The 16,303-nt window shown below is 39.2% G+C and overlaps 1 protein-coding gene across 1 annotated transcript in view; it reads right to left on the bottom strand.

Annotated features, from left to right (window-relative positions):
* Positions 1-3,144: 3,144 nt before the first annotated feature.
* LOC104288351 (macrophage mannose receptor 1-like) overlaps positions 3,145-16,303 on the bottom strand; it is a 34,777-nt gene continuing 21,618 nt past the window's right edge. The window contains 11 exon segments of the mRNA XM_009887146.1: positions 3,145-3,389; positions 3,955-3,984; positions 5,780-5,947; positions 7,254-7,370; positions 8,455-8,601; positions 9,952-10,117; positions 12,064-12,103; positions 12,105-12,276; positions 13,795-13,897; positions 14,563-14,744; positions 15,394-15,508. Coding sequence (XP_009885448.1) covers positions 3,145-3,389; positions 3,955-3,984; positions 5,780-5,947; positions 7,254-7,370; positions 8,455-8,601; positions 9,952-10,117; positions 12,064-12,103; positions 12,105-12,276; positions 13,795-13,897; positions 14,563-14,744; positions 15,394-15,508 — 1,485 coding nt within the window.

Genomic DNA, 16,303 nt, shown 5'->3' with positions numbered 1-16,303 from the left:
TTCTTTCTTGTTATTCACAAAGAGATGAGATGAAATTCATTGCTGCAGTAGAAGTCCTTAAGGAACCAATTGGCACTGGCTCCTTCTCAGTTTTGCAGAGTTTTAGTTGAAAGAGAAAACTCTGGGCTCTAAATAAGGAAATATCCTGTCACATGTAGCATTTTGAAATCTATAGATGCTTACAAAATTCAAACTTGGCATTTGAAAGTTTCCTTCCATTTGAATGCAAGTGGCAGAATTTGAACAGTTCAACACCAGTCTGCTAAATTATTTTTAACTGTCTTTGTTCTGCTCTGAGAAAGAAGCAGCTGAGTGCACTTTAGATGGATATACTTTAAATCTCATACTTACATACCTGGGAAACTCGGAAAAAAATATGCGCAAATTTCTTGGCCAGATAGGTATTCACTGCTACAAAAGATGTATTCATTTAATTTGAGGCACCGAGCAATGTTGACTACTTCAGTGTGAAAAATTAATCCAGATGGGAAAATTTAATTTTGCTCGGTAACTTGACAAACTGGGCACTATGGTTTTTATCTTCTCTGATTTATCAACTGGTAAAATTACTATGCTGTTATTTCATGTGAATTTATCTCAGGAGAACCAATAAAAATTAGCCAAATCTTTCTGTTAACCAGTGATTTTGAAAACAAAAATTTCAATAATAATTTAACCCATACAGTACAAATGAGTTTTAACAGTTAATTATTTGTTTGTACCAAATGTAAATGAGACAAGAAGAGTAATTTTCTGAAACATTACATATGACCTGCACTCTTTTATTAAGTGGAAATCAGCTTCAGCTGTGATGCAAAATCCCTTATTTGTTTTGAAGGAAAATGAGGAAAGATATTCAGCAGAAATTGCTCTTAGAATTTTATCTCATTTTTCATGGCTTTATTCTGAAGACAAATTTCACAGTATATTCCACAAGGGCAATATGTCACTTAATATGAGAGAAGAAACCCATTTACAGGGTACAGGGTCTTCAGAGGTGTGTTACCAACATCAACTATCAAGATATCAAAATTATAGATAATGATATTAATTCAGGTTTGGTTGGGTTATTTTCCCCCCCGTCTGTTTCACAGAATGGTCAGGGTTGGAAGGGACCTTTGGAGATCATCTAGTCCAACCCCTCTGCCAGGGCAGGTTCACCTACAGCAGGTTGCACAGGATGGCGTACAGGCAGGGTTTGAATGTCTCCAGAGTGGGAGACTCCACCACCTCTCTGGGCAGCCTGTTCCAGTGCTCTGCCACCCTCAAAGTAAAGAAGTTTTTCCTCATGTTGAGATGGAATTTCCTATGTTCCAGTTTGTGCCTGTTGCCCCTTGTCCTGTTGCTGGGCACCCCTGAAAAGAGTCTGGCCTCATCTTCTTGACACCTGCCCTTTAGGTACTGATAAACATTGATGATATCCCCCCTCAGTCATCTCTTCTCCAGGCTAAACAGACCCAGGTCTTTCCTCATAACAGAGGTGCTCCATTCCCTTGATCATCTTTGTAGCCCTCTGCTGGACTCTCTCCAGTACTTCCTTGTCTTTCTTGAACCGCGGGGGCCCAGAACTGGCCACAGTACTCCAGATGGGGCCTCACCAGAGCAGAGTAGAGGGGGAGGATGACCTCCCTCGACCTGCTGGCCACACTCTTTTTAATACATCGTTGGCCTTCTTGGCCACAAGGGCACATTGTTGGCTCACGGCTAACTTCTTGTCCACCAGGACTCCCAGGTCCCTCTCTGCAGAGCTGTTTACTCTTTTCATTTGGCTTACCTTTATCATAAGCCATCAAAGAGCCCTGAATCCAGTTCAGTGTCAGTATTTACAAAAAAAAGATAAATATGGATATGTTGCAACTAACATGAAGGAGAAAAAAAAAAGTGTAAGATCAAGGGGACTGACAGTTAAAGTAGTTTGAGTACATAATGCCCTGCATTCCCTATCCTCTACAAAATGTTTTGTTTGACTGCACTGTCTACAAACCGGCAGTCCAAGGTCACGGGAATTTCTCCTTCCCAGTGACCTCTCCTATACAGTCCTTACGCACTTTCTAAGGGTCTGTTTTTCCCAGAGATCCTTGACATCTTTTTCTTTTCCTTCAGTCTGTTATAGACAACATAGCATTCATAGAAAACTGAAAAAGCACAGTAAACCTCTAAAGCATTTTACTACCAAGACACAGTGGTGTGCCCCACTGCCTTACTGGCCTGTAGCATGGACACAGTGTCCAGTCGTCATTCCATTTATTAGCGAGATGGAGGACAGTAAGAGAAGGCATCCTAAAATGAGCAATCAAATGAAATAAAAATGGGAATGGATCGTTCCAGCTTTATTTGGCATCCACTTTATGTTATAGTTTATTTGTGCTTCTTTTTAGTCATATGCCTTGTTCATGTTTTTGTGTTACCTTCTGTTAGCTTCTCTTTTAAGGTAAATGACTCATTAGATCACAAAACCATATAACACCTCTGCATGCTAATTAGACAACACTTAAGTATTATTATATAAGATATAGATCCTCTATTGATATATTCTTATATTCATAACTGATACAAAACATTCAAAGTCAAGAATATGACTGAGTGTTTGCAAAGATTTACTTGTTTGCAAAATCCAAGTTGAAGCCATGAAGGACAAGTATTTGTATTTCACTTATAATAGTATGGCAAGGAAGATACTTGTATAAAGAGTGTAAAACAGGGGCAATAATTCTCTATTTATTCCAAACACCATTTTACTTGAGTAACAGTGTGCACTCTTCAGTACTCTGTGGTGAGACATATTCTTAAAGTGCAGGTTTGCCCCAAAACTGAGTGCTCACCATGTGGCTGCACTTGACTCACTAAGTGATGGTGCCACGAATCTCTAATAGGAGAGAATGCTAGGGTATTAATCCGTAATTTTTAAATTGAAATTCACACTGTTTCTGCTATTTGTCAAGCTTGTTTAGCCATTTTACACAGTACTGCATCTTAGCCCTGAGAGTATTTATTGAAGAGTGTAGAGCAATCACTATTAATCCTTGCCAAAGGAATAATTGCTAATTTTAGTTCATAGTGTCTATAAGGTGAACAAAGATTTCCTTTGTTCTGGCTAGATTTTTTTTTTTGAGCTGGACCATACAGTTTGGCTGTGGTATCCCATTAGACAACGCTGTGTTCATTTTTTTCTTTGTTGTTGGTAGAATCATTTTCATCGTCCTTTCCAGTTAGGACATGGCTGTATTCTAGCAGTGTGCTGTGCCGCCTCACCTCTCTTTCAGTCTCACTTTGAGTTTTGATCTTGAATAAGAAATAAATCATGAACCCCATCCCTAATAAAATGATGAGGACCAGACTAAGTAGTACCCACATATTCATGTGACCACGTGCTTTGTCCTTTTTGGCATCTGTAAATAAACACAAAGAAAATAGAAGTGGGTGTACAGTAGCCATAAGTAAATATGAAGAGTACTGAAAACTGTTGGTCTCATTTCCCCCTTAATGACCAGGTTGTTAATCTGCAACCCTCATTTATGAAGGAAATGGTATATAACCTCATCTCCTGGCTTTCTTCTACCGTTCCCTTGGGGCAAGGATAGGAGGGTGGGCAAACAAGCTATGCTAATTAAGGTGTATATATTATTGTATAGTTTTTTTTAGGATAAGAGTTTTATTAAAAATTTATCATAATGTCTCTGAGTCAGTCCCCCTCATAGGTCTTAGCATGCAAAAGAAGCGGCGAAGAGGAGGTGATCAGTTTACCAAAGCATTTAGTTATCCTGGGATGCCATAAGTGTCTCATAAGTACTGCTGAATTATGCTGGGAATTAATTCAGTGGCAGCTATGTAAATTACGCTCATATAAATAAATATATAAAAGACAAATAAATAATAAATACCAATTAATAAAAAACCCCACGTATTTCTTGTCATGTCTATTAGAAACTATTGGGAAGGAAAAATAAATCCTACCTTCCATGTTTGCAGATGCTTTAAGAATAGCTGTCAGAGAAAAAGACAAATGTTTAGTCAAAATCTAAAAAGGTCACATTTTCATCCTGACAGTTTCACGTTAGCAAAAGGTCTAGTAACCTGCTAATCAAAGTTACCCCATCACTTCTCCTGGAAACACGTTTGCTAAATTAACAGAGATGAAAAGCTGTAATAAAACTGCAGTGTTTTGCATGTTAAAGCCCCTTTCTTGCTTCTTTTTTAATAATCAGAGAATCTCCAAGCACAGGTAGTTTCTGACTGGTTTAGGTGGACTCTCTCCTCTCCTCTCCCATGGTTATTAAATCTTGCCTTCTTCACTGGGTCTGTGTGCCAGCAGAGACTGGGAACAACTTGATCAAACACTGAGGACGTTTGACTGTCTTCCTGTACTGCATACAATTCCTTTGAGACCCAGCAGGTTTTCATTTACCAGAATTCATTTGTATCTATAATTACATTCATAAGCTCGAGCTTCCTTATGCAGTTTTCCCTGGCTGTGCAAAGAGGGCGCCATCTGCAAGATTTTTCCGAGCGCACTGGGTGCAAGCTGGGTGACGGCCAGTCCAAGAGCAGATCTGCCCCATGGGTGGCGGAAGCCATGGGGAGAGTCGGAGTGTGCGTTCCAGCATAGGAAGCACCAGGAGCTGGGCTGCTTGCAGCAGAAGCACAGCAACGCATTAAGCTCCGGGGTGTTTGCCTGCACGAAGGAAATGCAACTGCTAAATTGTCCCTTGGGAGGATGCAGAGCTCCTTGTAATGTAAGGTCTGCTTGTGCTGAGAGCCCATTCTGCTGGAGAACCTGGTGCCAGGGAATAGTCTCTGTACTTTAGTGTTGCACACAGGGGCCATTCACAGGCAAACCCAACAAATAAAGTATGTGTTGACATCGAGTTTCTTCTTTCTGATATATCTGGTAACAAAGCATGAACTTTCTCTAGCATCTATTGCTCTGACTAGCCAAAGAAAATTAGGAGTTGCCCCAAAAGCAGAATTTTCCTTTACAGAAAATATTGTGACACTGCTATCAATGTGTGTGGCTGCTTTCCCCACCAGCTGCAGCTTTGCTCTGCGAGTGGAAGAGGACAGAACCTCAGAAACATCCTGAACCTCAGGGTTGCGAAACAGGGCAGGAAATCGTACTTTTTTTTTTTTTTTGCGGAATTAACAGTTAAACTCCAAAAAAACACACATGGCTGCTTGGCTCACAATATTCTGATATTTCCACTTCCTGACCAAAGCAGATGGTGCTCAGTTGCACAGAAACACAATATTAAACAAAAAAAAAAATGCTAACCAAAACACTTGTACTATTTTTAAAGGTCAATATACGTGCTCTGGATTGTGCTTCCGTTCTGTTATTATTTAAACGGTATTGCTTCATCTATCTCTTGCTGGAACATCATGTGTCATGGTACAGCAAGAGGAAGAAAAGCAAATTATTGATGCACCCCTTGTTCCATAGAAAGTGAATACAAATGTTAACAGGAAAATGTATCTGTATGTTGGAGGGGTGCAAAACAACAAAGGAGTTTAAAAAAATTTCAGAAAATATTGATTATCTTTAGTTATTAATTGAATATTCATCACAGAATGCAAGAAAGTCTGAAGCTATGTAGCAATGAAACATGGACAGGGCAGACAAAAAAAAAAAAAGGATAACTATATATTCATGTATTTTTGTCTGGTGATAAGGAAGACTGTAAATATAGGATTTTACGCTGGTCTTTTATAATGACCAGATTGTGCTATTACTACCGAAATAAAACCATAAACATCAAGAGCAGATACTAAAGAAGTCACTTACTCTTTGGCTTCTTACAAATAAACCCCTTTTGGGAAGAGCAAGGAAGGATACTCCAGTAGCCGGAGAATGCAGACAACTCCACGCAGTAATCAAGCTGGTCCTCTGAGGGCTGTCCTTCACCCCAGTTGACAAAGTCTAAGGCGCTGTTGTCTTGCCAAAGCAGCTGCCCTAATGTTGCAAATATCAGTAGCAATACATCAAAGTGAACATCAAAGATCTTCACTAATACATGTGAATATTAATAATATTACTTTACTCAGCCTAATAAAGCAATACTACTCCATCTGTGGTTATTTCCTAATGTATATTATTTCTTTTGATTCTCTTCTTAAAAAGAATATAATTGCTTTTCCAAATTATGATTTGCAGATTTGCTAATCATAACTTAGTTTTAATTTACATATCCCCATATTTTTGTCAAGGGTACAGAAGTTTTGAACTGAAAAAAAAATAAAGCTAGGCTTCTTTTTTTTTAATTTCTAAATTATTATTTCAGCAACTTTTACTGAAATGCTTAAAGATATGCTTAGTTAAAATTAAAATATTTCTTATTTGTACGAACCCCAAACCAAAAATTTAGAAGTATTTATGAGTTAAAATGAATCTAAAAAACCAAAATCCTTTCTGAGTGATTGTGGATTGACACTAGTGTTGTTTTCTTCTGGATCTATGTTTTCCACTGCACTCTTTTTCTGGTTTCCAGCAGCCTAATTTTCTCTGTACAGAGACACAGAGAAGCTCGATGCTGTGGGTTCCAGCTGGACACCCACAACTCTCACACAGGTGATCTCCAGCCATGAGAAGATGAGAGCCAGCCAGGACATGTTCCTGATCAGGGCACAGGGCAAAAAGGGTGTGAAAGGCTTTCTCACAGACCAGAAATAGGAGACATCCTCAGGGAGGGCTGAGGTCAGAGGGACAGAGACATGTCATTGGCTGTGACCTGTGTGGAGGTCCATGGTGACACTGCAATCGTAAACAGCTGTGCAAAATTATCATTGATGACAGCAATTCCTGGGTCCTTCAAATTTAGAAAGGAGGCTCCATGATTGCCTCAGGTATGGACAGCTGAAATTACTGGTTGTATCTCACTTCCTTAAAGAACAGTATTTTCTGTGTTGTGCCTCGAGAGATATTTCTATCAGCTTTCCACATATTTGCCATGGAACCAGATATAGGCAATTTGAATTGAGGCGGTTCCCATGCTGGCATCACTTTGGTAGACCCATGCAATATCCAAGACCCATAACTGAAGCCAAGCAAATTTCTTTTCTACAGCCTTTCACACCTATTGGATAAAACCGTCAACTTCCAAGAATTTTTAGATTATATGCTATCAATCTATCTTTTTGTTTTTAACTTAGCTTCTGTAGGACTTCAATTAGTTCCTTAAAAAGAGCAATGTATGTTGTGCATATTTCTGTCCATTTGATGAAGTCTATTTATGATTACTTATAGAAGTTAAAACAGTTACCATTTACATTTCTGTATATTCCTATCCAAAAGCCACTTGTTTTGCTTGTGTATAAGTCTGCATGCTCTACTAAAAAGTTTGACTCAGCCAGGTCTTCTACAGAAGCCAATGTACCACCTACAAGAAAAACAACAGAAGATGATTGGAGGTATCCCCTGCCATAGAAGTCAGTGGTAGTTACAGCCTTTGATATGGGATAAGGTTAATAATAAAACCTTAGGGAGTAAGCAAGGATTTAAACAGAAACGAGAAAGCAGTGTTCAGCCGTAGGGGAACGGCACAGACTGTGAGTGGTGTCATAAGAAATGAGAGACATGAAAGCACAGTGAAGATGATGATTTTTAAACGCCAGGCAAAGTGTACATTTTCAACTGATTGGGTAATATTTTTCATAGGTATTACAGATGGTTGTTTATTTGTTGTCCGTGGTTTGACAGGATATCATGTAGCATGTCACATTGCGCAGCAAACAGATTTGTAATTCAAACTGAAGTATTAATTTTTCTGGCAATAGCAGCGGAGGAAGAAGGCTAAGAGGATCTAAAGAGGATCTAAAAAGATATGAAACAAGAGGGTCCATTTCTTTTGGGCAGTATAGTGCTTCCCTTTCTCTTTCATGGCCACCTGAAGCACAGATGAGGTAGCTGATGATTCAGCACCACAGGTGGAAGAGGGCCAAGGAGCAGCTCGTGGTCTTGGCCAGGACCAGGTGCCTCCGAGATGGGGGAGGGAAGTGTTTGCTCTCCCCTGGCTCTGCAGGCTGCCCAGGAGCCCTGCTGACAGAGCAAGGACTTTTACGCAGAACATGCAGCCCCTTTCAGATCACACACCCCATGTTAAAAATAAGTGATTGTTATTATGATATTTACTTCTGCTCTCATCTAGGGAGATATATGGAAGAGAAGGGATAAGGCTGGAAAGAAGTTAACTCATTTTAAACTCTCACTAAAAGGAGAAATTTTGTGAATGAAGAAATACAACAAGAAACAAGCACAACTGGAAAAAAACCCAAGGAAAATTAATCACCTTAATTTCAAACTAACTGAAAAGCAAACAGCATCAATGGCAAAGAATAAATGAGACATTGATTTCCTTTTTTTTTATATGTGTAGCATTTTCTGCATTAGTTTTCAAGACTTTTTTATGGGGATTTTTTTATGTCAAGGTTGAAATACTATCTTTGGGTAAAAATAATGATTACCTGACTGAACGCACTGAGTCACAGACTGAGCCCAGCTCATTTCATTGGCATTGAAGTAATAGCAGTGGCTTCGGAAAGGAATCCAAAAGATGTGATCAGATTCAGGACATTTTCCAATATCCTGTGGGGGATCAGAAGGAAGTACATCTGAAAGAAATAAGATAAATGGATGCTTTCATTCAATAAGGATTTCTGTTCTTCAGATAGGAAAACAATTTAAAAAACCCCTTTTCTTAAAAGTACTCAAAATATTCTTTGGCACAGAGTTCTAGAATTATTAGTGACTATGTCAAGAGTGACAATGAGGAGCAGAACTGCTCAGTCACAGCTGAATGGCTCAGTGTGAGCCCACGCTCTTCAGTGTAACCAACTAAATCTCTTTGGCTGTCTCAAAGATATTTGAGTGTTCAGGGGGTTTTGGTTCCAGTTTTTTTGTTATAACCAACAAATTTGTATAAATATAATATACAGTAAAAAGCAGAAAAAGAAAAGCCAGAAAACTCCCAAACCCTCGAGAGGTTCAAATAACAATTTGTTTTTAAATAAAATATCATCTGAATCACAGTTTACTATGGAAATTTCCCATTTAATATTTTCCTCAAGATAATAATCCTCACATAAAATTTCTGAACAGCTTTAACTCTGGCAATGCATGGAATAATCTGAAGCTGATTGAATATTTATGTAGTAGCCACTCATTTTCCTGCAAGCATTGACATTATGGAATGAAACAGTAACACTGTCAGTTAGTACATCCATTTTTAAAACTAAAGTTGCAAATGAATAGATATGAAGTTCAGAGCATGGCCTGGAAAAGAAGTTAAAGAAAAACTGCATAAAAAAACAGACCAAAAGAAACTCAGAATTCCCATTAAGTCTGTGTCACTAGAGCTGACAATGATTGTTCTAATACAAATGAGAAAGCAAAAGGGTTCAGTCCCACCCTAAGGTTTGCCTGTAGCTTTTAATTTGTAGTATTCCTCAGAATACTACATAGAATCACTATGAAGTATGAACTTTTGTTTGGGCCAATAACAGACTCTTCTTTTCCCCAGCTACAGCTCTTCCTCCTTTCCCCAGCTTTCAGAATCTAGTAACAGTGAAGCCGTAACCAGTGTATGAACACTGCTTATGTTGAAGGAACAAAATTGAACTTTATTGATTACAGTCCTTCCCACAAAATCCCTGTCAGCAAAAAGTTTCACATTCCAGACTTGAAGTGAAATGTTTCGTACTCCCACAGTCTCTATGTTCTGTCTGCCGGCGACATAGGATAACTCCTATAGCAATTATCACCCCAGTCCAGTAAAATGGCACGGTCTTGGCTGGTGAATGACAACTCCATCAAAATAAAACACTGTTCATGCAAAATAAAGGTATTGACATTACATACTCAGGCTTATTATTCCTCAATATATCCTTAGACATTCCTATTTTGGTCAAAGCACATTGAACAGGGTTTCTGCCATAAAACTGAAAGTGATCACCACAGCTTACCCTCGGATTTTTTGCAGACAGGAAAATGTTTTTCATTACAAGGTGCTGTTTTCCAGGTCCCATGGAGGTCTAGATAGACGCAGGCTATTCGCTGTTTTGGTTCTCCATAGTACCAGTTAGAAAAAATTATTTTCCTTTTATCGGTCCATCTGTAATAGCCATAAGTCTAAAGTTGAAAAAAAAAAAAACATTTGAAATAATTCTACACTCTCATCTCCTGCTTCAGGTAAGTGGATTTATACAAATGCACATTGGCACAGTGATATATAGAGCTCAGTTGTATATCTGTCAAAATATTAATTAAATCAGGATTCAGCAACATAAAAGTAAGACACAGCAGTACGCCTCCCATGCTGAAACAGCCCATGAAAGGAATTTTGAAGGCTAAATGACCCTTCCAGGGTGCTGCAAGTGCTCAGTCCCCTATCAGGTAATGTTGTGAGGTGGAATCACCATCCCAGAAGTGTCATCATGAAGAGCAACGTGACCACAGGAACATAAAATCCGTGGAAAGCTCAGGTGGAAGTAGGTCTCAGAGTCAGCTGTCAGACAAGGACTCTAAGCTCAAGTACAGTTTTGAAGAGAAACATTCAGGAGTAAACCGCAGCTATCACTTTGAAAAATCTGAGAAAATTATTAGTTTGTAAGGAGCAAAAGAAAAACATGCAGGAGCAGGAAGGCTCGAGTCTTTGTTTGCTCTTCTCCCCCCCTCCTTTTTTTGTTCCAGGAGGAATCAGAAGAATTACAAGGAACAGGGAACGGACTCAGACAGTATATTGCTGACATTAAGAACTGGGGGATAAAACGTGATCTCACTTTATTGTCTAGATGTGTCAAGAGGCCAGGTATGCAAGCTCCTCCTGAGCTTGGCACCATCAGGGCAAGATTGCTGCCTAGGGAACAGGAGGAACCACAAAGCTTCACTCTGCAACAGCAGGGCAGGCTCATTTATAAGGACCAGAACATATCTGGTGGTCCAAACTTGGTCATAATGGCATTTTAACTGCTTTCTAAACCATGTTTCTATGACTGTAAAAGCAACCAACTTTGATATCAAGAGGACTGAAACGCTATTCTTTTGTTTAGGATAGGGATGTCCTGTGGACTTGTGCAAGTGGGAGGATTCATGTCAAGGTTGGTGACTACCAACCACATATATTTTAAGACCAAGCGTTTTGTCTGGTAGAGAGAGGCACTGTTAGAGTCATGGAAAGACATATTGTTCAGCAACAAGTTAATTCTCTCAGACAATGCAGCCTTCTAAGAGGCTTTCTCAGAGTGTTGCTGCATCATATAATGAAAAATGCTATTTTTACACAACATTTATTGTAAGTGCTCCCTAGGGATACTGAATTTCAGACATGTTTTGCTACGTTATGTATCAGTGTGGAATCACAATTGGTAAAAACAATCACTAGTTAAGAAAATTATTACTGATGAAAGAGGTCTTTTTTTTTTTCAAGGTAGTTTAGTCAGCTCAAAGAACAATGCAATAGAAATGTGATAGTTAAGTACATTAAGCAACTGCATATTCACTAGAGAAGGTGAAGCTCATTTTGGCACTCAGTCACAGAGTTAGTAAGACTGATGCTCACTCAAGTGTTCCCTTACACAGTGGTGGACCTGGATCTCCATATGCTTTTCTTCTGGTAGTGTAGCTTTTACTGCTTTTAGTCTTTGGGACTTTGCAGGCATAACAAGGAGGGTGTTCAGAGGCACACAGTATATCCTGTGAACCCTTCTGAACTAAAAAGTAATGAAAAAGCTAAAGTTGCCAATGATCACGAGGCACTAGCGTTAATGACCCTGTTGCTCCCTTTGATTAGAGTTCACCTCTCCTGAAAATGGCCATCTAAAAGTTAACCAGGTGGTTTGACCTAAGTGTCTAAGATTTCCATAGAGTTAGTAAAGAGAGACCCACACCATCAGAAGTTCCCATCCTTCTCCATTGCCTAAGATGGAGTTTCATGATTTAAGATGGATGAAATTAAATGAAGTGAGTGCTGTCCACCAATCCTAGGTTCCTACATCTCTCCATGCTACAGTTCTCCCTGCTGATAGTAATCCAGTCATAGCATTTAACCGCACCACCTATCAATTTATTAATCTTACCACATTGCTGTTGAGCCCAATCCATAAGGGCTCTCCATGTCAGGAATATATTTCTGTAGTAATCAAAAATGCTGGCAAGCTCTGAAGATTTCTCCTTGCAGGCTTTTCTTGCCTCTTCCCAATTCATTTTAGAAGGAATGATTAAATAGCTGCTGTTACCATAATGGATGAAATCAGAATCTGGAGCAGTTGTGGAATGGAACAGTTCAGGCTCTGCAGGAAAGAGGTACAAATTTGGGAGGAAGGGGAGGAAACAGTGAAAAATTACTAGCTACATGAATAGCAGTATTACTTTTGAGTAACATATGAATGCAGTGTGACAACACAAGCAGCCAGTAAAGGCATTTCTTATCTAAAATGCAGGAGACGTATTTTAATGGTAACTTGGAATTATGTGTAACTATAGTGTAAACAGTGTATTCAGGGATTAGGGAGAGGCAGAGGATGAGCTGTGCTTATCTATAGACATAGACTGCACCAGCTGAAATGATGTGAATACTGGTGACATAGCATTCCTCCCCCCAGAACCCTCTAGGTTGCCCTCCCGCAGTGTAGGTGAAATTCCTCCCGAGCACAAGCACAGTGCAGGATCTCCACACCACTTCGGTCTCAAAATAGGGGTGGATTTTGTTCTAAGCAAAATTTGTGGCTCTGCTGCTACTTCTTTCCCAGGTAGGATGAAGTGAAAAAGGAAACTGTAGTTGTACATTAAATGATATATGTGGAGGTAGAAGACAAAGACCTAGAGCTAGTGATGGGGACAGGAAAAAGGACAAAACCTGCCTTTGTGTTCAGTCAGTGTCAAGAATGCCCTGGCAATTGTTTTTGCTAGTGACGCCTTCGTGCAGCTTTCTGTGCTCGCACAAGACCGAGCTGTGAAGCATCTGGCCCAGCTGTGGCTTCTTCCTGTATTTTCACTTGCTGCTCAGCAGTTCCCTGTTTCTATTCCTGCGGACTCTGCAGTGTAGCTGTGCTCCGGATGTGTCTCCCACCCTGAGGCTACACGAAGAAAACTACAACTTTTGCCCTTCTCATTATTGCTGGTCTTGCGATATAAAAGCAAGAGACTGATGAGCAAAATAACCCGTTCAACTGACCTTAGTTAACCCTCCAGTGGGGTATGTGTGAGGGATTTTTACGGAGGGGATGTTAGGTCTAGAGGTGAGGGTGGGAAAGCCACTTTTAGTGTCTTGTCTAGCTAGCGAAGATACCTATGGTGGAGGTCACTGATGGATTTGCCTTTATGCATTGTCTTTGCATTTGGAAAATCACCTGATTCAGATACCTATATCTGTGCTGGTTGGGTGAAGCACAGACGGCTAAACTTTTCTGTCAATAGAGAAAAAAAGCATTTTAAAGGCATGGCTCTTCTAACCGTGTTATGGGCATTTGCCTTGGGATGAGGCAGGTGGACCCTGCCTTCTAAGTGTCTACTTGCCATGTTCAGGCAACCGATTTAAGCAGTGAGAGTAAGTCTGTAGGGTAGGTGAAGTCAGCCTCTGTGAGTGTTGGTGGGTATGCTGGTAGGGGAGAGGCTGTAAAGGCCAAACTTTTTTTATAATCCTTATCCCAGAGCTAGTTTTGTGTCTGGAATTCCTGAAGTGGGAAAGCAGCCCTGCTTCCCTTACCCCAGCTGCTACAGGCACAGCTGGGCAGTTGCAACTGAGGACTCACACGGTCAGTTTGTTTAGTCAATGTCTTCCATCAAAGAAGGTGAGAAGTAAAACTTACTGCTGTCCATCTGGCAAATATAGCTTTTGTTATGCTGGCAATCGGTGTTTTCCCAGTATGCTGCTTCATCTACAGATCTTTTCATCATTGCAATACAGTCAGTCTAGGGAAGAATTAAAGAAGAGAATTATAGCTGATGAAGTGCAAAATGTCTGGCAAAATAATGAAAATAGGTTTGAGGAGACAAAGTTAATACCTTTCTTTTCTAATTTTCTGGCTCTTATTTTCATTTATTGTTTCTTGGAAAATAAACTTATTGTATTATATATCTTAAGCAAATGTACTTTCCTTGGCAGATAACTGCAAGAACTTTTGTCAGTCTATTAAAATTCCTTGGAGTTCACCAAAGCTATTTTTACTATGTAGTTTATGGTAATCTGTACTGAATTTGTTGAACTTTCATTTGGATTCATGATGTACAAGGAGAAACAATAAAACAAAGTAAAAATCCCAGCTAGTAATAATGAATATTTTCAGTAAACATTAGAATTCTGATAATTCTAATTGATTCTAGCATTAGTTATAATACATCACTCTTTTTCTGCAGTTCTAGACTTCTGCAAAGGAATGACCATAAGTATAGACTCTAAAAAGGCCTATTAATCACTAGGTACAGCTTTAAAAATTTGGTCTCTGAAATATTATTCGGTTGCCTTCTGCTTTAAGCCATTGAAATACAGGATCCTATCTGAGAGAGGTCAGGCTGGTTACACTACCCTTCAGTATATTATCCAAGTTATGTGTTTTCTGCTTTTGTTTTCTATTTACCTGTATCGTAATATACTTCCAGTCAACTCGTATGTATTTATCTCTAAAAGGGAATTGTCTTGCCCACTTTGAATAGTCAAAAATGCTTCCGTCTGTCCAAAGATATCTATCCTCACTGTTAATATCATTCAGTCCAATCCATGTTTCATTGGAAACATCCTTTAGGTAGAAGGTGAAGAAGGCTATTAAAAATAAAAAGATCAGAGAAAGAGAGCAGCTGAGGAGTTTCCTTTCTTCAAATTCACTATAAATCAAATTCCAAATAAAACAACCAATAAACTTTTAAAAATATTCCAAATATCAGGTTCAGTATTGTTACACTATGAGATAATGGTAGAAGAGAAAAATTACAGGGGGTAATTTAACTGAAGCAGTTTGATTTAATTTAAATAAAAAAAAAAAAGAAAAGTTTTTTAGATAAAAATTATAGAGATTTCTTGGAAATATAGAATTTAGGGCTAGAAGGAACTTCAAAAGGATTAATCACTCTTCCCCAAGGTAGCACCAACTGCACATATGTAATTTCTGATGGATCTTTGTTCACTTTATTACTTGAATATCTGTGGGCATTTCATGAGCTATGAACTATTACTATTTATCCCATCTTCCAAGGCCACGGGGAAGAGATTGTGCTGTTCCCTTCACGTGATGCTTTTGCCAAGAGATGGGAAGTGTCATAATATCTTACTCCAGTCTTCTCTCTGGCTCAAGCAACTCCACGTCTTCCCTCATAGGTTATGCTATTTACATCTGGATGCTAGTTTGGCCTTGTCATTAGGTGGTGAAATATCCCGGCTTCATACTTAGCACCAAAATGTTGAGGTGTCATACCTTGCACTTGCTCACTGTGTATAGAAGCCAAATTTCCCCCTAATTCTATACAAGCACTTCTTGCAGAGTGCCAAGTCAGTCTCTCTTCTTCTCTGGATCCAAATATTTTATAACACTGTAGGGAGAGTAAAGGATTAGACAAAATTTCAGGTGTCAAAGAGTATTAAAACCATCGGTTTTGATTAGTTCAGTTCTAGTCCCTGCACATAAAGAGCAGCAGACAAGGGATCTGCTGAAATGCAAATATTATCCGCCAGCAAGATGGAGACCCAGCTGATCACAGCAATGCTCTGCAGCACTTACAAACCTGTGGGTTGTCCAAGGTTAGTGCTGGGCAACCTCCACAAACTTTTCAGGAATTAAGTAGATAGCCAAGGCTCACAGAAAGAGGTTCCGCGTCATGTTACTTGAAAAGTAGAATTTTTGAGGGACTGCAACTATTTTCTGATTGGGAACATAATTTGGGGCAGACATCTCTCAGGTCAAGTTCTTTCAATTATATACCACAGACTTAGTGCTAAAGCCTGAGCTTGCATGAGCGCTCAGCATGAGTGGAATAGCATCAGGAAAAAGTGCTCTTTTGTACCATGTATAAGTATCCCATGGAGATTTTTCCTGAATAGCAGTGTAAAATATTGCTTTTGTGGTTGCGTATGTTCTGAGGGACAGAAGACATGGTTTTTAACTGGCATATGCCGCTTCTCCCTTTTTATGCCCTTTGAATACATAAAAACTTTTCCTATTTGATTTCACTGTGGGATTGATTTGTAGTTTTCATTTGTTGGGTTTTTTTAAGTTCATATGATCAGGTGTACTTAGCAAAAAGATATTTTCTACATTTGATTTGACATTTATTGCTGTTTGTGTTACTCAGGATGAGTTGTTGTGATAGTTGATTATGTACAAAAAG

The sequence above is a fragment of the Charadrius vociferus genome, unplaced genomic scaffold, assembly GCF_000708025.1.
Source record: "Charadrius vociferus isolate BGI_N301 unplaced genomic scaffold, ASM70802v2 scaffold126, whole genome shotgun sequence".
Taxonomy (NCBI): domain Eukaryota; kingdom Metazoa; phylum Chordata; class Aves; order Charadriiformes; family Charadriidae; genus Charadrius; species Charadrius vociferus.
The sequence above is the reverse complement of the archived record's forward strand: the minus strand, read 5'-3'. Positions and strand labels throughout refer to the sequence as shown.